General features: G+C 37.7%; 1 protein-coding gene across 4 annotated transcripts in view; it reads right to left on the bottom strand.

Moving 5' to 3' along the window:
• Window positions 1-24269, bottom strand: part of TGFBR1 (transforming growth factor beta receptor 1) — a 46603-nt gene that overhangs the window by 12721 nt on the left and 9613 nt on the right. For all 4 annotated transcript variants that reach the window (XR_004971201.1, XM_036330226.1, XM_036330225.1 and 1 more), the window contains exons 2-4: window positions 10127-10372; window positions 6867-7097; window positions 2616-2846 (exon numbers count right to left, since the gene is read on the bottom strand). Coding sequence is in view for 3 of the 4 variants with exons in the window: in XM_036330226.1 (XP_036186119.1) it covers window positions 2616-2846; window positions 6867-7097; window positions 10127-10372 (708 nt within the window). In the remaining variant the exon portion in view is untranslated. The remainder of the gene's footprint in view (window positions 1-2615; window positions 2847-6866; window positions 7098-10126; window positions 10373-24269) is intronic.

Consider the following 24269-nt stretch of genomic DNA (forward strand, 5'->3'; position numbering starts at 1 on the left):
TGGATAGGCTGGTCCACAAAAGCCTATTTAACCTACAAGTAGCTAGAAATATATGAAAAACCACATTTCATGAAATTGTGAGAAAAAGTATTACAATAGTACGAAGCAGCACAATTCAGTAAACGATACACACCTGAAGTCAATGTGACCTGAGTTTAAATCCAGGAGCTGTTATTGACTAAGTGACTTCAGACAAGTTTCCTAACCAGTGAGCCACAGTGTCTCCCTTTACACAACAAGAATACCTTATTTTGTAAGACCATTAAGAATATTTTAAAAATAGAATAACAGATTTTTAAAATGCATTTAGTACATTAACGCACTTAGTTCCATAGCATGGAACATGAGAATTTAAAATGTGCTGTTTCTTTCCTCATTAGTTATAAAACAAAAGACAAAACCCAAATTGACATAAAACAACTTCTATATTTTGAAGGCTGTTATCTGAAGGAAAGCAACTCTGATTAGAAGAGATCAAAAAAGATGTTTTCAGAAGATTCTGGAGGGGATTTTTCAGTACTTTCAAAAGGATTTGGAGATTCGTGATACTAGTTCTTTACAAACTTGTTCTTCATAAATTGATTGTGTTCAAACTGTACCTTGTCTCTTCCTTGACACAGATATATCACTACTTTATCTGCCTGCTTATTATCCATGACTGAATTATGAAATACAAGAAATAAATAGGAACACAGGCAGACGGAAGATAGATTTTTCTGAGGTAACTGACAAGAAAAGCAGAAGGAAAAAAGATATGTAAGAGGCTGTGCATATATAAGAGGTTATCTGGGTAGATTTAACTAAACCAGGAGAATGAAGATAAGGGAGAAGGGAACTGGGGTAGAGGGGCAAGGGAAGAGCCAGCAAGGTCAGTTAGTTCCCATGGTGACCACCAGAGGACAGCACCAGCTTGGTTGCTGCTTGAGCAAACGCAAAGAGAAAGCTCAGCCCACAGCAGCAGGAGCATTTTGTGCCAGTTTTCGACTTGGAACATGCCTAACAGAAAATATTTTCAGGAAACCAATAAAATATAATCAGATTCAGTCTCTAATTCTAACTACCAGTTTTCAAATCATACAAGGAGCAAGTTCAGAGACAGTATAGGAATTCAATTAGTAAAATCCAGACTGATAAGCCCTACAGGACAAACAATTTAGTTTCTTCAACAAATAAACTGCAAGAAGAAAAAAAAAACAAAAGATGGCGAAGGAACCTAGAGATTTTAAGGGACTTAAGATTAAAACCAACCAAATGCAATGTGTGGACTTTGTATCCTAAAATGAATAACCAATTGTTTAAAAAAAATAATAATGAGACAGCTGCAGAAATTTAAAACTGACTAGATATTTGATATTTTTTAAAGTGACAATAGTAGTGTGATTATGTTTCATTAAAAGTTCTTTATAATCTATAAAGATACAAATGACAATGTTTACGGATGAAAAGATATGTTATCTGGAATTGGCTTCAAATAATTTAGTTAGGGGGCAGTGTAGGTGAAGTCAGAGATCAAATATGATTGGTAGTGAACTAATAATTATTAAAGGTGAGTGATGGAAGTTCATTATACTATTCTTTTTTATATAATGGAAATTTTCTCTAAATAAAAGTTAAAAAAATAAACAAGTAATAAATGCTTGTTGTATATAAATTTGAAAATACAGAAGCAGAATCAAATCATCCATAATTACCAACTGATTTTAAACACTGTTAACAGTTTGAAGCAATAAACATTGTTGAAAAAAAAATGGGAAGGGAGAGAAGGAAAAAGATAACTATGGTTCTGGCCAATCTCAAAAAGATAATGATAGCATTTTTTAAAAAATAGGAAAGCTGGAAAGCATTTGATTCAGGTTAGGAATAATGAGAGTTGAGTTGTAACATACGTCTCTGACAAAAGCTGTAAGAGTAGAAATTGTAGACAAAAGATAGTAAGTGCAGCCAAAAAAGTAGTTCAAGTACAGTCTGAAGTCACTGCTCACAGTCACCACTCATTCTGACTCTCCCCGGAAAGGGCTTCCTTGCTACCTCAGCATCTGATCTGACCCTGGACCTTAAGCACCTGAGCCACAAGCAAGGAAGTGTCAATGTGGTTTTGGAGAAAACATGTAACTACTTAATAATCTATTTAAGCCCCAGGGAACTTAAAACAGACTACACTGAGAAGTTTTTTTTACTCTCCTTATAAATAAAGTTATTAGTGTGTATCAGAATGCTCTTACGGTGAAGAGGTTAAATGGAAACAGATATCTGGGCTCTATCCTACCTCAAAATGTTGAGCAACCCGAGTTTATAAGTTTTTCTGTATTATGACTTCACTCAATAACTCACTGTCCAGAAGCAAAACAACAAAGCACGTGGCTTTTTAAAAACTTAGCTGTTATAAAACAATTAGAGATTTAGGAACAGGTTGTCAAAAGTCAAGGAAATCTTTAAGGAGTTCCTGGTTCTAAAGACTTCTAATATATTCCATTTGACCAAAGGGTCTAATCTATATGACACACATCTATTTTTCTCATTAAATTTGACAGTGCTCAGTAGCCATATCTGTAAAAAGGCTTTATTAAATAGATTTTGTTACTACTACACTCAAAGGAAAAGTAAATGTTACTGACCTTTATTGTCTGCTGCTATAAATCCCAAGATGTTTTCATGACGTAACATTACAGTTTGATAAATCTCTGCCTCACGGAACCATGAACGTTCTTCTCTAGAAGAGAATATTTTCACAGCAACTTCTTCTCCTCTCCACTTTCCTCTCCAAACTTCTCCAAATCGACCTTTGCCAATACTTTCTTGTAACACAATAGTTCTTGCAATTGTTCTCTGAACAAGCAATGGCAAACCTGAAGATAAAAATAAATAGTATTCAATACAAACAATCAACAAAAGTATGGGTATCCAACACCACCACAGGAAAGGCGTATCTCTTTTAAGCTCTACTTTTAAGGAACTTACAATCTCAATGAAATAAAGACCACTTTTGCAGACACAGTAATTCATGATAAAAGGTAAATAATAAATACATTAAAAGAATCCAGAAACTCCTGGCTAGAGGGTCAAGGTAGGCTTTGTAGAGTAAGTTGAATTTAGACTGGCCTTTACAGAGGGATACCTAAGGAGAAGAAAAGGAGGTAAGGTATTCAGGTAAGAGGAATATGCAAGCATAGGTACAAGGAGGAAATGAATGATACATTTTTAGGGAACCAGCTTAGATAAACAGAAAGGAGGCGCATGTAGTAAAGCAGTGGAAGAGAAGGTAAACTGTCACCAAAATGTGACAAATACTAGAGATGCCAAGCTCAACATGACCAATGAGAGCTGTGGGTAAACGAAGAACTATTAAAAATGTCTGAAAAGAGGCTATGTACGGGAAGAAATAATTTTAAAAAAACCTGATTTTAGAAAGATGAATCTGGTAACAGTTTTAATTGTGGGAGGAGAAAAATATGTGACTATAAGACACATAAAAATAAATTCTGGCCCAACTTTTAATAAATCAGTAAATCATCACAGAAACCATTTCAAGATAGGCAATTTACTTGCTAGGAACTGGCTGCCTATACAATACTAGTATCTTAAACAAGTATCTAGCAATTTACTCTGGTAATTTTATTTTTACCAACTGAACTTGCCTTACTCTAAAACGCATTTTTTGAAATATTGCCACACGTATTTCATTTATAGAAAAGGATTTACAACTACCTACAACATTTAAGTAACACTGTATTTGGGACTATTCCAGTTCACCTAAATAGCTGACAATTCAGGACCCATGTAAATGGGATGGTCAAGATAGGCTAATGGGACAAGGAAAGTTATTGTTATTCCCATCACCCTTGGATTCTAGATGCAGACCTAAAATTAAAAACCACATCTATATTCATCATATTATCTATATTTGGTTACTCTAACCCACATGAATACCTGAGCATTTTTAAAAAGTAATAATTTTCTTCTAAAGACAAAAATAAACAAGTCTAATTTAGATCTCTATGTTCTTTGCGTTATTCTTCTGTACCTTGAGAAGAGTAAACTTCAGTGGGGAAAATGCTTCACATTAGTGAATAGAAATAAGACCTAAATAACATGCATACATTATAACAGATCATAAGCATGAACAAGACATAAGGAACATTGGTATGAAACTCACTCTCTTTCAAACACTTCAATTATGGCCCTGGTATTGAGTAATAAGCATGTAAGTTCATAATATGAAATGTTTAGTTTTACCTTTTCCTCAATGAGTAAAAGAACTAAAAGGGGCATTATGTATACACATTTTATTTACTCACAAGCATGAGTCTCATGCATGAGGTAGCAGGCAATAAGGCTTTATAATGAATAGAAGGGAAAGAAATGGCATTTTCTGTTGTCATTCAACCGACAATAGCTTCTGTCTGGATTAATCTGCAGGCCATTTAGCACCCAATGAACTATGACAGGGAAAGGAGGCCTTAAACTAAGCTTTTTTGTACAATGCAGCAAATAGATCCTGTATGTCAGATTTTTCTTCCAAATATCTTCTCAATAAGAGTAACACCTGTCATTTGGATATACGTGACCATTTCCCACGTGTTTTCACACAAACATTTTTGTCTCATTTGAACCTCATAACAATCTAATTACTTTGATTTTAAAGATGAAATAACTCAGACATGAAACATCAGCTAACTACCCCAAACTACAGTTACTTGCAAAAAATGTAAACAAGTTTTTGCAGGGGAAGGCATAAAAGAAGTGAAGCTTTCACAGAGATCACAGAGCTATAATCCCTGATGGATCTATAACTATAGATAAAATGGAAAAAATAACAATTCAAGTCTTTACTTCATATCTATATCTTTAAGGTAAATAAATGTATTCTTATTGGAAAACCAACTGCCATCCAGACAGTAATTTCTTTTGCTCCTTTAGGTAGGCTTGTTCCCCTGGAGCCTATGCCAAGCGGCATGAGCTGCTTTGATTTCCCTGGGTGTAAGTTGGCAACAAGAGCACAGGTCCAAGGGATTAATTCCAAATGATCTGTAGCCACCCTGATTTCCTGTGACTGTTGGTCCTTGCTTATCATATTTTGGTCCAGAATAACTTTTAGAATAAGCCAGATCTTCTTTGGTAACTCTTTGGCATAACTCAGAATCAATGGGAAAACCCAGGAAAGCCCTAAAACAATCTCCACTCCTCTACCACTCCTGCCCAAAGACTGTCACATCTTCAGTACTAAGGCTGCTCCATCTCGATTCAACCTCTCATTGCTTCCTTCCTCACAAAGTTCTCAGGGGTCCCTAAAGGCTGTCCTAAGAGATGTGGGCTCTAGTGCAAACTACATGTGTCCTAGAAATCATAGCATGAACTCACTTACTAAATATATATATATATATATATATATATATATATATATATATATATATAGCCTAATTCTACTGAAGAAGACTTCGGGTCATGAAATCAGTTTCTAAATGAACAGACAGATATATGCATCTTTCCTGATGCATATACATCAATATGTTAATTTCCTTAGAATAAATAGGCATTTGACATTTATGTGAACTTTATTAGCAGATGTGATTTTGTGCTTCAAAGTCATATTCTCCCCTAGTCACAACTTCTGCTTTAACATTTCTTTAGTTACTTGGTGATAAAATTAGTGAAATTTTCATTATATATTTTCAAATCTTCATTTTACCCATAAATATAGCCCTTATTTGAAGTTGATTTATACCTCTCAAAGGCGATAGTATATCTCATTTAAAGTCCTAACAAACCACTTTAAGTAGTATTACCAAGTATCTGTTCCATATTTCTGATGAAGAAATAGAAGCCCAAAGAGGAAACATGGTTTGACCAAGGTCGGGGAGCCAAGCAGTGACAAAGTGTGCACTGGAGTCTAGCTCTCTTAATTCCTACCTGAGTGTCACATTACAATACTACAGAGGATAGAGGTCTTCCTCTCTTAGTATCCTTCCAAAGCAAGAAGTCAAAAATAAATCCCCTTTGGTTTATACATAAAGCAGTGCTACGTCAAATTCCACTTCTGAGAATAATTCTGGCAATTTCTTTTTTTTTTTAAATATATTTTTATTGATTTTGTACAGAGAGGAAGGGAGAGGGATAGAGAGTTAGAAACCTCGATGAGAGAGAAACACTGATCAGCTGCCTCTTGCACACCCCCTACTGGAGATGTGCCCGCAACTGGAGGGCATGCCCTTGACCAGAATCGAACCTGGGGTCCTTCAGTCTGCAGGCCTACGCTCTATCCAATGAGCCAAACTGGTTAGGGCAATTTCTTAGTCTATTTCTAATCCCACAAAAAATGACCAGAACTGAGAAAAGCAAACATCACAGGGGCCATGGATCCATCCAGTTATTATAACAAGGTGGTTAGACTTTTTTTCTGAAGTGAGAAAATGACGAAAAATTCATAAAGTAAATAACCTTCACAATTCGAAACACATTTTCTGTCATGCCTGTTTCTGTTCAAAGACAAAAATAAAGCTGTTAAACAATCCTAATAGAATGGGTAGCGGCATATCATTTGAATATCTTTGAACTCAGTCTGACCTATATGAATAATTCTTCTTATTCTTACTATCTCATGGAGTCCTGAGAAGGTGAGAATACTTTGAAATTTACACAAACATGAAGCTGATATACTGACTTATTTCAGTGAAAGTTAGTTCTAATCTGTCTACACTAAAGTAGCCATAATCAGATATAGACCAAGCTTAAAGACCTTTACTAGGCTCAAGCTGGACTAGTATTCACACTATCCCAAGTTTTAACAAACCAAATCAAGTGGCTCAGCCAATTAATTAAATAATGCAGTTAATTTTTAGAAGATTTCTTAGGAAAAACAATTACATTACCTGATCCAGACCCCGATGTTGTCATATCATAAATTAAATCTTTTAATGTAGTACCCTCTGAAATAAAAGGGCGATCTAATGAAGGATCCTCTTCATTTGGCACTCGATGGTGAATGACAGTGCGGTTATGGCAGATATAGACCATCAACATGAGTGAGATGCAGACGAAGCAGACTGGTCCAGCAATGACAGCTGCCAGTTCAACGGGACCAAGGCCAGGTGATGGCTTTCCTGAAAAAGGGCAAGTGAAATAAATATAAAAAATACGATAGGTGGCATCCACAATTTCCTAATTCTCCACATTTCCTGTAGTTGGCCACTATCACCATTAGTCATAGAGCCTCATTACAGCAGCTCAGAGGGCTGGAAACCAGAACAAGTGAGTCATTCAGCCTTCTCCCATTGGTTCTCCTTTTATGATCACCAACTTAGTCAACATTCACTTGTTCTTCCTGCATTTTTCAGCCATCTAAATAAATAACAAGGCTAGCTACCACCAGTATTCTAGGACCTCCCTATTTATTACTCTCAGGGTCACTAATAAAAGAACTAGATGAGCAAAAGTTAAAAAAATAAATAAAAATAAATCTATATACAGCCTCACTACTTCAAAACAATTCAGTTTAGTGTAGGTATGTGTGTGTGTATATATGTATGTGTGTGTGTGTGTGTGTGTATATATATATATATATATCAGGCAAAATATATTCTTTATTTTTTATAATAAAGTTTGCATGTGTATACTATCTACTCTATTTTAATCACTTGAGTTTTTAATTCAAGAGCACTTATTTTCTTATCATCTCTTTTAATAATTATTGCTTTACATTGTTTCAGAAAGTTTTCTATAATAATAAAAGCATAATATGCTAATTAGACCGGACAGCCTAACGACCTTCCGGACGAAGACAAGGCGGGGGCTGAGGCAGAGGCAGTTAGGGACGATAAGGCAGGCAGACAGAGGTGGTTAGGGGAGATGAGGCAGGCAGGCGAGTGATTAGGGGCAATAAAGTAGGCAGGCAGAGTGGTTAGGGGTTATCAGGCAGGCAGGCGAGTGGTTAGGGGTGATGAGGCAGGCAGGCGAGTGATTAGGGGCAATAAAGTAGGCAGGCAGAGTGGTTATGGGTTATTAGGCAGGCAGGCGAGTGGTTAGGAGCTAGCGGTTCCGGATTGCAAGAGGGTGCAGGCCGGGCTGAGGGAACCCTTGCCCTGTGCATGAATTTTGTGCCCCAGGTTTCTAGTTAAATTATTTTGGCATTCATCCTGAGCCTTGTTGGTTCCCTGCACACCACCATTTCTTTTTTTTTTTTTTTTTTTTTTTTTTTTAAATATATTTTATTGATTTTTTACAGAGAGGAAGGGAGAGAGATAGAGAGAGTTAGAAACATCGATAGAGAGAAACATCGATCAGCTGCCTCCTGCACATCTCCTACTGGGGATATGCCCGCAACCCAGGTACATGCCCTTGACCGGAATCGAACCTGGGACCCTTCAGTCCGCAGGCCGATGCTCTATCCACCGAGCCAAACCGGTTTTGGCGACCATTTCTTTAATAGCACATCTTCTCCATTCTTGATATCCTTAGTTGGATTTATTTCTTATAACATAGAATTCTAATTCTAATAATTTCTTTCAGGAAGAGTACATATGTGTCCTTATACGCTGAATACTTAATTATCTAAAGATGCCTTTGCCTTTATATATGAAAAATCTTGGCTTGTCTAAAGAATTTTAAGTAACAGTCACTATATGATGTTCCACTGCCCTCTAGTATTTAAAAAAAGCACAAAATCTGAACTTTTTCCCTTTTATAGTCAATCCGTGTTCACTTGTGCTGAATGCATATACATTTTTTCTTTATTCTTGAAATTGGTATGTCTTTTATTATATGTATTTAAATAAGTATTTTTTCATTAATTTTGCATAGAAAGTCTGCTCTTATGTCTTTTTCTGAAATATTTATACTAAGCATATTGGATCACCTAGATCTGTCCTCTGTATCTCTTAATTTGCTCACCAACTGTCTTTTTCTCTGAATTGTAACAGTTTCTCAAGCTCATCTTGCCTTAAGCTTGTCTCACACTTGACTATAAAATTATCGTATCCAGTCTGCTGTTCATTTTCAATACTGCATTTTAAAAAATAATTCATCAATCAAGCTTTTCATCTGAAAGCAATCTTTATTGCTTTCTTGTCAATCTTTATTGTCCTCATTTTACAGTGAACAACTGAAAAATAGACCTTGGTCTGTCTGAAAGTTCTTCCCTATTACATGGTAAGTCTATTTCAAAGGGTGACATCTACTCTGATTTATCCAGTTTAGTTCACTCCTTTTAAACCACTGAAGCTTTTCATTTGGTAATTTTTTTGTTCTTTGTGTATCAAGGACCTGGGAATAAGGAATTTATGCATTTTCAGCATTAGAAATGAAGTGAGTCCTTCTCAAGGTTTTGGAAATGGAGAATTCTGGAATTACCATTTTGTCATATTAGAATTGCAGATGCTTACAAAAAGAGCCAGAAAGGTTAAGAGTCTGACAACAGAGCCTGGCCACAGGGAGCTTCCTGGTCATGCTGCAGACTTAGTTACACTTTGCTGTTACCACATGTACCAGGTGGGGGACTGCTGCCCTTCTCTAACGGGTACTGGTAAATTGTAAAGTTTCTCACAAGTGTAGGCATGTGGGCAGTATTCTTCCATTAATTCTGCTAGCATTAATATAGGTCCCCCTATTTTTATATTCCTTTTGATTACTACTGTAGAAATTTGAGGACAGAATTAAATGTGCTTAGATTGACATCTTAAACCAGAACCTTAAATTAATCTAATCCTAAGAGTTTATTCTTGAAATTCCTAGCTTTTCCAGGACATTTTTTCATAAGGCAAGGTAAAATTACAAAATGAAGGCATCTGGACTGTTTAGTGCTGCTTTCAATTCCCACCCATTATTGATTGCTTTAAAAGGACAGAGCACTAAACAAGGAAGAAGAAATTCACTCTGAAGACATTCTGAGCACATACTTCTGTGGTGAGCAGAAAGTATCATGGAATCAACCTCTCAAACAATACACACCCAGGAATCAGGATCTTGGCTACTCTTATAACCCTGCCACTGTGGACAAGTTTGTTCTTGCCTCTAAACTGAACAAGCTGGGGTAGACAATCTCTAAGATCCCTTCCAGTTCTAAAATCATAGTCAGAGTCTAAGGCTTTCCTTTGTAGTATCAAGAAAAAAAAAACCATCTTATGCAATAACTTACCAACAGTTGGAAGATCTATTTTATTGCAGTGGTCCTGATTGCAGCAGTATGTTGTAGTAACAGACCCAGTTTTTGAAGATGGTGCACATACAAATGGCCTGTCTCGAGGAATTAGGTCGATTTCAGCTATACACATACTATTGTGTATAATTTTGTCTGTGGTCTCTGTGACAGAGACAAAGCAGAGTCCATCTGTGACACAAGTAAAATTGTCTTTTGTGCAAAGGTGGCAGAAACACTGTAATGCTAGGAAAAGAGAACAAGATTTTATTAGAAAAAATTCTCAAGGTTAATATTTTGAAATTATCCCATATTCACTATATGACAGTCCTGATCTTATAGTAATTTCTTTGCACTTTTCAAAAAACAAAACTCTTCATTCCTCTTAGGAGAGTTGAGAAGCACATATATGTAGGAGCTAAATATGATAAAATTTGGACCAAGGTTCTTGTCTAAAGCTTTTTTGCTTCCAAGTATAGAGAAATTGTCACATGCAATATCATCAAGGTAAGGCAAGCATTTGCCCTCCCGTTTGAAACAAAGTACATTTAAATTTTTACTGGTTATACTTATTCTTACTAGTCCAAAACTATGCATTCACATACTACCCCTATCGAAAAGCAATGTATGAAAATACTACAATCTTCCAATGTCGGTTGGAAATGCCATTTGGGTGGACTTATGGTAATGGAGTAATGGAAATAGATTTGTATTGCACCACTCTTTTCTCTTGTACAAACCCTGGGAAAGACATTTCTCTACTAGCCAGGATTACGGTGCTTTTTCAGTAAGCCAAGGCGACTGCACAGGTAACAATACATATGTGCTCTAACAAAACAGGCAACCTGGCTACAGAAATGACTAGAGAAACACCAGCTCCATGCTCACTTCTATCTATTTGATCTTTATGGCTCAACTCAAGGAGTGACCCCTTTATGGGAGTCTTCCCCTAATTATCACCAATACCTTTCTGTGCACACACAAATAGACCTTCCACCATATGCTCTCCAATGATTAACTGTTTCCTAAAGCACACACTGCTTACCAGAATTGCTACTTTTGTTTTTCTCTCCCCTATGAAACTCTAAGCTCCTTGAGGGCAGGGACCCATATTAATCATTTCTGTAAATCCACATCTAGCACTGAGTCTGGTATGTAGCAGCATTCAATAAATACTCATTGACTGAACAACAGAATAGGTACGTACATTTCACTATGATCTCATGAAAACTACAAAGCACATTTACTTCTTTATGTCAAATCAAACTTTCCAATTACTTGTTGGCAAGAAAAAAGGAAGAGTCCGTGTATGTCGAATGGCCACTTATGAAGAGGCCAAAGTCTATATACTATCTAGAAAGAGTGGCTAGGCAGACAGGCAGGCCAGAACAAAGCTAGGTCTCTGAACAGCTAACTTGCTGTGCAGGCCTGAGTTGCTCCAATACTTCACATTTCCAAGAAAGGCCTTCTTCATTCAGGACTAGCCCTTGGTCAGTTCCTAGGAAATGAACTCTGAATCCTTGAAATATTCTCCCTAATAAGAATGCTGCAAGCCTGTGTGACTGGGCCCCAATAAAAATCCTGGATACCAAGGTTCTGGAGAGCTTCCCTGGTTGACAAGTGCTGTCACATCATTGCTGAGCTATGGAGTGCACCTGTGCCACTGCACTGGGAGAGGACACCTGGAAGCTTGCACCTAATTTCTCCTGGACTTCTCCCGTGTGCCTTTTACTTTTTATGATTTTAATCTGGGTATTTCCACTGTAATAAACCATAACCATTAGTATAACAGCTTTTCTTAGTCCCATGAGTCCTTCTAGCAAGTCTTCAAGCTGGAAGTGGTCTTGGATACTCCCACCTGCTAAACCCAAATTCAGGAATGTCAGGATCTCCTCAAGCAGCTAATTCTTGGTTGCTGGCTTCATTAGCATACTTGTCTATTCTATTTCTAGATCAGAAAAGTTTTACCTTAATCATTATAAAAAATTTTGTTTTTCTTCATAGATAGTTCAGCTATTTTAATGATCTCTTCCTTTTTAGTAGGTATAAGAGACACTATCATAATCTGACATTTAAAGACTGTTAACATACAGTAATTACTCATGGTGAGGTTTGGTGGTGGTTATAGGTTCCTTGAGTATAATTTCCTAAGGAGGGATTCTGAACCAGAAATCCATGGACTGACTTTAGAGTGCATGAATCCCACAAAACTGTAGGCCAAATGCTGTATGTATTTATTTGTCTTTTCAAGAAGAAGTTTTATAGAATTAAAAAGGGTCTGTCACTCATAAAAGATTGAAACCATCATCATAGGAGATTGTCATCATTCTCTCCTGAATCCTCTTTACCCATAAGTAGTCATTCAACCAAGGTTTTCTAAGTATTAGCTTTTTTATCAGTTACTCTACCAAAATCTTAGTACACAAAGATTAATAACTCATGGTCACAGCCCTTGAAGAGTTCCAAAGACTAGTGAAGGAGAATGTTACAATATAATATGGTAATTGCTATATATAAAACTTCTGCCATGAATACTCTCCGAGTTCTAAGATCTTCACAGCTCCCTTAGAGTACATGAAGTAACAGTTCAACATTTGGTCTAACAATTAAAAATTACTTTTGGGTTCTAATTTACCATTCACATTAAAAATGCTATCTAGGGCCACACATGTCTCACCATTATGACAATCGTGTCTTTCATGACCGTGGTCTTTACACATACTATCTCTCTGCTAGTTTAAACCCACCCTCTGAATCTTTAAGACCAGTGGTTCTCAACCTGTGGGTCTCGACCCCTTTGGCAGTCGAACGACCCTTTCACAGGGGTCGCCTAAGACCATCCTGCATATCAGATATTTACATTACGATTCATAACAGTAACAACATTACAGTTATGAAGTAGCAATGAAAATAATTTTATGGTTGGGCAACAACATGAGGAACTGTATTTAAAGGGCCAGAAGGTTGAGAACCACTGCTTTAAGACCTTGTTCAAACAAGATTTTGAACCCCCCCTCTACCCTTAAGATAACTAACTGGGCAGCTCCTTTCAGTAAGTTCCCATAGCTCTCTTAGCATACTTTAGGATAGCACAAATCCAACTATTTATAGTCTGTTGTTAAAGTATCTCTCATTACATTAAGAATAGCCAAGTTGCCCTGGCAGAGTGGCTTAATTAGTTGGAGCTTCATCCCGTGCACCAAAAGGTTGTGGGTTCAATTCCCAGTCAGGACACATACCTGGGCTGCAGGTTCAAACCCTAGTCCGGGTGCATGTGGGAGGCAGCCAATCGATGTTTCTCTTTCTCTCTCTCTCAAAAAAAAAAAAAAAAAAAAAAAAAAAAAAAAATTAAATCAATAAACATGTCCCCAGGTGAGACTATAAAAAAAAAAAAAAAAAGAATGGCCAAGTTTTTTTTGGTTATAGTTTGTTTTCTTATCTTTAAATCCTAGATTCCTAGATAGTGATCAGAAAAATATTTTCTAAAGCGGCGTTTCCTAAACAGGAGGTCACAAATATGTCAAGAGAAAGAGGAGTCTAAGAATTGTGTACAATTTTTTTAATGTTTTACTTAAAAGATAATCTAAAATGAATGACATTCTGGGTCATGAGTAACTACCATCTAAACAAATATTGCCAGTAGGCTTTCCCTGGTGCTTCTTCAGTTGTGTTAAGATCTCCTTCATGCCAAATATCCTCACAGCACACTGTACGAGCAAAAGTTTCATAGTAATTGTAATTGAAAGAGTGAAAAATCAGAGCATATGGCAATACAGGCATGATATATTCAAAAGCCAATAGCTAACAGCCAATACCATGTACAATTTGCAAAAGTTCATTCACAGTAAATGTGGTTGTATGAAACAACATTTTTCCATTCTCACGCCAGCATTAATTGGTTTAGAGAACCATTTAATAAAGATTTCAGTAATGTCACAACGTTAAACCTCATCTTCAAGACAGCAGACAGTTCATTAAAACTGTTATTTGCGGAATGCTTGCTGGCAAGTGTTTTGCTTAGGTATGTGGACTGATTATCCTAAACTTACAAAGTCTTAAAGTCATTGATACCACCTTACACAACATAACTTATGAGAACAGCACTTGTAGCTTTTAGTATCATTGAAATTAAAATACAGAAACAGATTTCAAATGGAATCACACCTAAGGCTATTTTTTTTCTACTGTGAAAACTAAACATTATCTGTCATATTGAATTGTATTAATTGGAAGGAAAAGAAGGTTTTTCTCACCAGAGATTAAATTCCAGTCTTTTTACCACTCTGACTTGGCTGGTGATGACCCTTCTTTCCCTTACCCTGCCTATTACAACAAACTTACATTTAACTATACAGTGAGAATATTTCCAAATATGCACCAACAGGCAGGTAAAGAGCCCAACATGCACAATGCCCTAGCTATAGTCTGTTAGCTACAGTTAAAAGCAGATCACACCACTATTGGCAAAGGTGAAGGCAAAAGTTAGAAATTATAACAAATCCTTTCAGGTACTAACATCAACATTTGTTAGTCTATTCCTCCACTCCAGTTCTGAGTAATCTGCCTTCCCCTCTTCTCTCTGCTCCCAATACCATGCCCCAGCTGCAGGAGGCCTGTCCTCGCTTCTCTTCTCCCTCTGGGGACAGTATACCCTATAGGTCCTCTTCTTTTTAAAAAACATGCTGCATATTATCCAAAGAAACTGGAAACACTAATTCAAAAAACTATATGCCTCTATTTTCACTGCAGCGTTATTTACAATAGTCAAGATTTGGAAGCAGTCCAGGTGCCCATCAGTAGATGAGTAGATAAAACATTATGGTACATTTACACCAATGAAATATTACTTGGCCATAAAAAGGAAAAAAATTTACCTTTTGCGACAATATGGATGGGCCTGGAGAACATTAGGCTAAGTAAAATAAGCCAGTCAGAAAAAGACAAGTACCATATGTTTTCACTCATATATGTAATTTAATGAACAAACTGAACTAACAAGCAAAATAAAGACAGACTCATTGATAGAGAGCAGCCAGACAGCTTTGGTGGTGTTGGGTGTTGGTGGGGATGAAGGGATGGAGCAAAAAAGAAAAAAAGAGAAAGAATTCATGGACACACAGACAACAGTGTGGTGACTGCAGGGGTGGGGGGTGGGGGGTGGAGCTGGAAGAGGGTATAGGGGAGATAAATGGCGATGGGGAAAAAACTCTCTCCAGCCACTGCCCTGGGTTTTGTTCCTCAAAACTTGGGGTTCTTCTCAACTCCACCCCCTTGGGGTTACCCTACAGTGGCAATGTCAAAGGAAGCTTGTCTAAATACCCTGCACCATACAATGTGAAAGTAAATTCTCCAGTAGTCTAGATAACATTTCACTCCCAAATTTAGGGCTTCAAACAAAAGTATGATTTATCCAGACATTACTCCAGAAAAATTTCATTTACGTCTGCTACCTTTAAATCACTTAAGAAGCATTATTTAATTCAACAACTTCCATCTTGGAAGAACAGGGGACACTCCTAAATTCTCAATCACTTCTTTTTCCACAATACCTGCATTTTCTAGTCTCCTAAGCTCCATGAATTAGCTGATAGAATGTTGACTGTTTTCAGAGCAAAGCACACTAAGAATAGGCTGCCTAAATGGCAAGATGAGGTTTAATAGGGGCAATTAATACAAAGGCCTTCATTTAGGTTCAGTATCAAATAAACTGCACAAGTACAGGATAAAGATTTGCTTAGCAGATTTGGGGAATCTGTTTAACAACAGATTTTTTAAAAAGTCAGCAGTATTTACTGTTAATTGTAGCCATGGTGATGGGGGAAACAGAGGGAGAACTGGGCACAAAATCTCACAAATGTCCAATATAATAAGTAATCAGTAACTGTTGTTTGAATATCAATCTGCCATGTAAATATGAGTTAGAGATTCAAAGAATTAACTCAACCAAGGCTAATCTGAAAGGTCTCTTAGCAGTGGATACAATCACCTCATTTTATAGGTGTTGCAACTGAGTTAATTATCTTAACCTTATATATACTAAATCAGACCATGAGGTCAGGATGTGGTAAATTTTGTTTCATAAAAAATCATTTCCTAACTACAGCTCCTCCCTACAAAATGGAAATGGCTGCCTCAGAAGGTTATGACTTACCTGTCGTTAGAGATACTTAAGCAGAAGCTTAATGACCAATAAGTGAGAGTTCATGAAGTAAGGATGTCTTGCACTAAATGAAAGGTTGGTTTAAAACTCTATCCTTTAAATGGTAGGATTCTATTGTTTTACAAATTACATCAAATATTAAACCATCCATGTTTTCATGTTTTGACAAATTCAACTTAACATCTTCAAGGCACAACAATTACAGCAAAGCACCTCATTGTCTAATTGTTTATCTATTTCCTCCATTAAACTGTGAACTTCAGTCGGGGACTGGATTAATGCTTTATGCATTTCTGTATCCCTAGGCCTTGGCACGCCAGGAGATCCAGTATGTTTGTTTCTTTCTTTCTTTTTTAAATATATTTTCATTGATTTCAGAGAGGAAGGGAGAGTGAGAGAGAAACATCAATGATGAGAAAGTATCGATCAGCTGCTTCTTGCCCACCCCACACTGGGGATTGAGCCTGCAACCCAGGCATAAGCCCCACTGGGAATCAAACCATGACCTCCTGGTTCATAGGTCGATGCTCAACCACTAAGCCATGCCAGCTGGGCCAGTATGTATTTCTTGAATAAACATTCAAGAAATATCTCTTTAGTATGTTAGCTGTTGCTACCACCAGGGTCCTTTATAAAATGGCCAAGCAACCCTGGCTGGTGTGGGTCAGTGGTTGAGCATGGACCCAGGAACCAAGAGATCGTGGTATGATTCTGGTCAGGTGCATGCCCAGGTTGCAGTGTGATCCCCAGAAGGGGGTGTGCAGGAGGCAGCTGATTGATGTTTCTCTCTCACCGATGTTTCTCTCTGTCCCTCTCCTTTCCTCTCTCTCTCTAAAAATCAATAAAAAATATATTAAAATGGCCAACCAAGCACATTTTTTTTTTACCCTTTACTACCTTCATTTTTTTAAGTCCTTTTTCCATCTCTCAGTGCTCACCTTTCAACTTTCCAAATTCATACTTAGGTGCATCCCTAAAGCACATATGATGTAAAATATCCCATTGTCCAGAATAACCTAGCTCCGTGGTCGGCAAACCGCGGCTCGCGAGCCACATGTGGCTTTTTGGCCCCTTCAAGTGTGGCTCTTCCACAAAATACCACGTGCGGGCGCGCATGTACAATGCGATGGAAACTTCGTGGCCCATGCGCAGAAGTCAGTATTTTGTGGAAGAGCCGGTATTTTGTGGAAGAGCCACACTGAAGGGGCCAAAGAGCCGCATGTGGCTCGCGAGCCGCGGTTTGCCGAGCCGCAGTTTGCCGACCACTGACCTAGCTCACTCCATATAAAGGGAGGGCGAACTGGCACTTTCAAAATTACAAATGAACATAACCTCTGACCCAGAAGGAATGTAGCCTATAGGTATACTTGTACATGGATAAAGTATTTTACACACATGGTTATTAATTTCCTAATGGTTTATATTAGATTGTTTCTAATCTTTCCTATGCATCTAATCTATCAATAGAACTGATAAAATAACATGATGTACCAATACAAAATGGAAGACCATACAGCTACTAAAAAAATGATGTTTTCTATGTACTAATGTAGACTTAGCCCCTTGAGATGTATTAAACCAAAGTACATCATGCAGAACAGTGTATTTGATATAGTAACATTTGTGCTAAGGAAGGGAGGGAGGGAGGGAAAGAAGGGAAGAAAAGAGAAGGAGGGAGGAAAGGAAAATGAATACTCATTGGCTTGTACTTATTATAAAGTTATCACCTGGGAGGATATGAAAGAAATAGGTAACACTAGCTTCCTAGGAAGAGAACCAGGTACAGAGGATAGGGATACTTATTCAACAAATACGTATCACCTACTATGTGCCAGTCCCTGTCCTAGCACTGGCCAGAGAATCAGAGCAAACCTTCATACAACTCTAGGATATAACTTAAACAGTGTGCACATGAAACTGTGAATGGTAGCTACTATTCCCTTTCCCCATTCATAGAGACCTGTGCAGAGTTTTTCGGCAATGACTTTTGGAACAGGGTTAGCCCAAAAACTTCACAGTAGTAGCATGAGAGCTACCTACATGGAAGTAGATTTTCAGTTCCAAATTAACAAATTGTTGGAACACATCCAGTGTGTACATTTATATGCAATAATCCTAACTAATAAAGAATCATAACTCATTAACCATAAAATGTTCATGCTGGAAGGAACCTAATAATTACCAGATCCTAATCCCTTAGTTTATAGACAAGGAAACAGAAGTTTTCTACGAGAAGTTCTCTATGAGTTACATCAACATAATCTAGACTTATTCTAAAAGCACAAAAAGAAAAAAATGGATTATTAGATAATCTCTGGTGATTTCCCCCAAGTAAGACAAGACAAAAGGTCTCAACCCTTTCCCTGTGGGAAAGCAGAGTGGCTATAGATGTGACTTGGTTGCATGGATACTGAGGTCTACTAATAAACCTAAATGAAAGTGGCAGATCATTCTGGCAGGGGAATGAAACAGAAAATGTGGTAAGAGAAGGAAGTAGTAACCACCCACCAGCTGCCTTTGAATTAAGGGCAAGAGGAGAGTTACACCTAGGCCAGCAAACAGCAAAAGAACTATGGGAGCCACAGCTGAAGAAATTAGCTAACGGGGCTATGCAGTTAGTACTTTTAGAAGCAGAGAGCAAGGCCTGAACACCTTTTACCAGAAAAGAACACTGTACGTACCCGGTGTAGAAAGGAAGAATACACCTTTAGGGGGATAGAGATGATCAGGAGGAGATTCCTACTATCAAGGAGTTCACAATGTAGTGCAGAGAATAAACATGCCACTGATTAGGGGAAATGCAGACAAAATGCAGAGAAAGCACAGAAAAGGGAGACTTCTCTCAAAGATTAACCCTACAATGAGGCTTAGGAAAGCCTGAATTAGAATGGGAGTTCATTCCAGGAAGATGATATTCAAAAATATTGTACACAGATTCAGGAATAAGAGAGTTAGGCAGTTTAGGAAACTATAAATAGATCGTACAATCATCTTGATGTAAGCAAAAAAAACAAAAACAAAACCCCACAAAACTCAACACCTATTCATGATAAAAAAAAAAAAAGTCACCAGCTTTTCTTAAACCAGCAATTAGAAAACAAAAAATTCAAAAATATGTAATTTACAAAAGCATCAAAAAATCCAATACCTAGGAATAACTCTACCAAGACATGCAAGACCTTCACAGAGAAAGTTTCAAAAACATTCCTCAGCACTGCTATTTCCTGCTCCACAAAAGCATTTACACTTTCTACTCTTAATTGAGTATCTTGGTGTTTAGCTTTATGTCATTCCCATCCCTTTGTAGGACAAAGAAAAAAATTACTGAATTTAGTCAAAAGAAGGATGGTAGATATTGTCAGAAATCTCAGAGGCTTGGTGAACAACACATACAGTTAAATAAGCTTTAATTTTCTTGCCTTCCCTAGTCTGAAATGTTCATGTTCCTTGTCAAACAAGATGTCAAAGCAAGCAGTTCAATTCTGGTTGCAGTTACCTAGAGGAACATAGCTGAATTAAACTACACAAGGATATTAAAGCCCAACCAAAACAAAGGGGCTTTAATAGCATTTTATAAAATTTCTAACCATTGAATCCATGGCCTCCCTTGGGGCATAAGTACGCAAGTATCTAGTGTTGTCTGAATTCCTTTCAAAGGAACATTTACCCTTTAAGACTAAACCAGAGCTTGGGATGCTCTGTAACCAATCTAATCAAGTTTTCAAACCTCAGAATCTAGATGTACAGAGATAGCATTAGGAATATGGGTTTCAAATTGCTTGTAGCATTGATGCTAGCGTTCTGGTTATGGAAGAAGGCCTCTAGTGGGGTGCGGTTATTAAAAGATAAGAGCCTGCCAGGGCTTGATGTTACTTATCCTTCAGAGAACTGAAAATACAGCACAGAATTATGCAGCATATGTATATGCAGCATGGAATTATGGCATCCACACACAAGTCAATAATTACTAGGTCCTAGCTATGGTTTAGAATGTTTCATATGTGACTGTATCCATTTGCTCCATGAGCTTTTCCCCCAGTTTCAGGATCTCTAAGCTAAATTAGATGCAAACAGCCAGTCACTGAGAGCAGCTATTTCCTCAGGGCACACCATCTGCTTGCAACACACAGCTAATTCCGAGTCTGGTGGTCCTTAAAGAGTATCCCCTAAGGTTTCTACTTGACTCCTAAAAGCCAATTTATTAAAACTCTTCCCTCCTTCCCCTTCTCCCACCATAAGGCAAGGGAAGGCTGGATTTGACAAAACTTAAATGACAAATGAGAAAGAGTGGAAAGGCCCTAGCTAAAAGAATACCTATATCGCCTTAAAAAAAAAAAAGAAAGAAAAGAAAAAAGAATTTGCCCTAGCCCAGTGGTCGGCAAACTGCGGCTCGGCAAACTGCGAGCCACATGCGGCTCTTTGGCCCCTTCAGTGTGGCTCTTCCACAAAATACCGACTTCTGCGCATGGGCCACGAAGTTTCAATCGCACTGTACGTGCGTGCCTGCACATTGTATTTGTGGAAGAGCCACACTGAAGGGGCCAAAGAGCCGCATGTGGCTCACAAGCCGCGGTTTGCCGACCATGGCCCTAGCCGGCTTGGCTCTGTGCATAGAGAGTCGACCTGTGGACTGAAAGGTCCTGGGTTCGATTCTGGTCAAGGGCACATGCCTGGATTGTAGGCTCTATCCCTAATGGGTGTCGTGCAGGAGGCAGCCAATCAATGATCCTTTCTTATCATTGATGTTTTTATCTCCCTCTCCCTTCCTCTATGAAATCAATAAAAAAATAAAGAATTTGGTGGAAGAAACAATTGTGATCTTAGGGAGAAAGACTGTGAGAACAGGAAAATTCAAGCTTAGAAATGCATTAAAAATAAGAAGAGGGAAAAGGGGGGACAGATGTAATATTTTCAACAATAAAGATTTTTTTAAAAATATGTTTTATTGATTTTTTAGAGAGGAAGGGAGAGGGGTAGAGTTAGAAACATCGATGAGAGAGAAACATTGATCAGCTGCCTCCTGCACATCTCCCACTGGTGATGTGCCCGCAACCAAGGTACATGCCCTTGACCGGAATTGAACCCAGGACCCTTCAGTCTGCAGGCCGACGCTCTATCCACTGAGCCAAACCAGCTAGGGCAAAGATTTTTTTTTAATAATAAAAAAAAAAAAAAAATAGGAAGAGAACAAAATTAAAATTTACCACAGGAAAATAGAAAGCAAAACAACAAAAATAAAAATAAATTAGAGCATTTGTTCATGGGAACAGGATCTACAGTGCTAATTGGCTTGTTTGTTGGTGGGTTAGGGAATTTCAAATCTGCAATGCACAACTATCATTTGTAATTTACTTTTTTAAAGGCGAGAGAAAAAGAAAGAAAGGGACAAGAAGAAGTCAAGGTAGATCTGTGGTTCTTACTCCCTCAAGAATGTCAAGGAAAGGCCCTAAAATGTGCACTCCCAAAGGCTCTGGCTCCAGGGTTGCTTTACTTCCTTTGGCTGTAGCAAGTACTGCTGGTTTGTCTATGTTTAGATCAGTAAAATAAACACTCTGGGGTAAGGAGATTTTTTTAAATTGCCCCCCAACCCCAACATTTTATTATGAACACTTCAAACATTCAGAAAAAATCACAGAACTGTGAACACCTATATACCTATCACCTACATTCTACAATAGTTACTATTTTGCTACAACAGTGTCATTTATCCATCTATGCTTCCATCCGTTAGGTGGCCTGACTTGACAGTATTCTTCCATAAATTTAGGCAATTTTCAAAAAAATCATTTTCCCTAAAAGAAGTCTGAGTCAGAAAAGGGATGCTAAATTAAGTTCTAAAGTGAGGAGGAAGCCAGACAGATTCCTGTTCAGTCATTAGCTGAACTATTATCCTGAAATGCCACATGACTTCTGAGCCCCAATTTCCTCACCTGTAAAAAAAAGTCAGATGAATTCTATGAAAAACTATCTCTTCATAACAACTGTCTTTTACTTCATGTTTTCTATGTGCCAGGTGTATGTCAGTTTTATGTGCACATCATATTTAATCTTTACAGGTCCCTTAACATTTTTGAGATACCATATTCATGAAAACTATCAACTGTTTTTAGTAGCATGTAGCCACTCTCCATGCTCCTTTCTATATTCTCAGTACTCTTCACTAGTATCAATTTTACACTGCTTTGGTGGAACTAGCACGCAGAATTATCTTTCCTCATTGAGAAACATGAGCAAACTCTGGCCTCTGGTTTGTAATTTTTTCCAAATGGGAAATGAGATAAAAGAGCTAAAACTACGTTAACTTGTTTATTTTGGTAAAATAATTACATATAATTATTGTTTAAGGAAATCTACAATACACAATCTTGATGTTTTTATTTAAATCGGTTGGAGATTAAATAACAAAATTAAAAATGTCAGTTTTCAACTGGAGAAAGCACTCAAATCAACAGCCATGTGCTAAACAAAGAGACTCAATTAGAGCACATTATGGTTCAATTTGGAAATGAATACATCAAGCAAAAAAAACAAAACAACCCTCCATACATATATTGTGTGTGTTTGTACAGATTGAAAAGCCAGTTACTGCTTTTCTATCTCTATATTCCTCCTCAGGTTTAACTCTCTCCTCCATGTTCAGTGCTCCCGAATATGTGTATAAGACTTCACTTCCAGTAGAAAAAGCCATTTATTTGTTTTTGCTTTTTTCCATGGGAGCTATTTGTATTTCATTGCATATTTAAACATCTTATATTGTAGATGTAACAGGATGCCTGCACAAGGTGTCCTAGAACTATAAATATACACTATTATGTAATCAGTGAGGTTCACACCTAGGAAATCTAGATGGAATGGTTCAGCCTGAAGCAAGTGAACAAAAATAAGGACGTTCAGCCCAGCCAGCATGGCTCAGTGGTTGAGTGTCGACCCTCTTTCGTTTCCCGGTCAGGGCACAAGAGCACATGCCAACTGCGGGCTTGATCACCAGGAGGGTACATGTTTTTCTCTCTCTCTTTCTCTCTCTCTCTCTCCCCCCCTTCCTCACTCCCTCCCCCCTCTTCTCTGAAATCAATTAAAAAAAAATTTTTTTTTAAATGAGGAGGTTCAGCCCTGTTGGTTAGAACAAGGATACACAGGAACAGGCCTAAAGTAGCTCAGTAACTGCAGAATAAGAAAAGAAAATGAATCCACACAAGTCATGGAGAGTGATAAATCAAATTCTTCACTTTATTTCCCAATGCCCCTTATACAAAGACTTCTACAATAGATTCTGCTTAAGAGCAGGGAGAAACCTGATTTTCCCAATGAAATCAGCCTATACCTACCAAAGAGTGTCCTTCACGGTGACACATGTGGGTATCTTTTATTTAAATATTGGGGTTACTAAGGAAACTACATATGTAGGACCACTCTTTCTGAGTAAAGGAAGTCATCATTCCCAACATCCATTACCCACATAGGAGGCAGCTCTTCAAATAAGAAACCCAAGCAAAGACACCCTCTGGACCTTGCTGTACTGTGCCTGTTTGCTGAAAGGTATACGTCTGGCTCTGTTCACCTTTGGTTGAAGTACCCAGATGATGTCTGCCAAATGGAGACAGGCCAAAAGATAAGGACATGAGGAAAATGTCTTTGTAAACCAGGTTGATCAGTTTCATGCAGTTTCATGTTGCTCTCTATTCATTATCCCCTCTAGCTTTTAGCAAAGCTTGATTTAAATGTTCCAGCTTTACATCAGCTGTTCTGTTGGCATTAGGTTAAGACTAGTGTGTTCATACTTGGATCAGAGCCTTAGAGTGGAGAAGAGAAATGACAGCAGCCATTGAACCCTCAAATACATGTTAAAGACGAAGCCTAAGAAAATAAGAATCAGGGCAGCCAGGTCCAGGAACCCTTACCACTTGGAGATTCTTCCTGCATTGCAACCTTCCTGTTTGGAGTTCCATATTACTAATTAAAGAAGATGGCAGCCTCCTCATGAAT

The sequence above is a fragment of the Myotis myotis genome, unplaced genomic scaffold (genome assembly GCF_014108235.1).
Source record: "Myotis myotis isolate mMyoMyo1 unplaced genomic scaffold, mMyoMyo1.p scaffold_m19_p_12, whole genome shotgun sequence".
NCBI classification, from domain to species: domain Eukaryota; kingdom Metazoa; phylum Chordata; class Mammalia; order Chiroptera; family Vespertilionidae; genus Myotis; species Myotis myotis.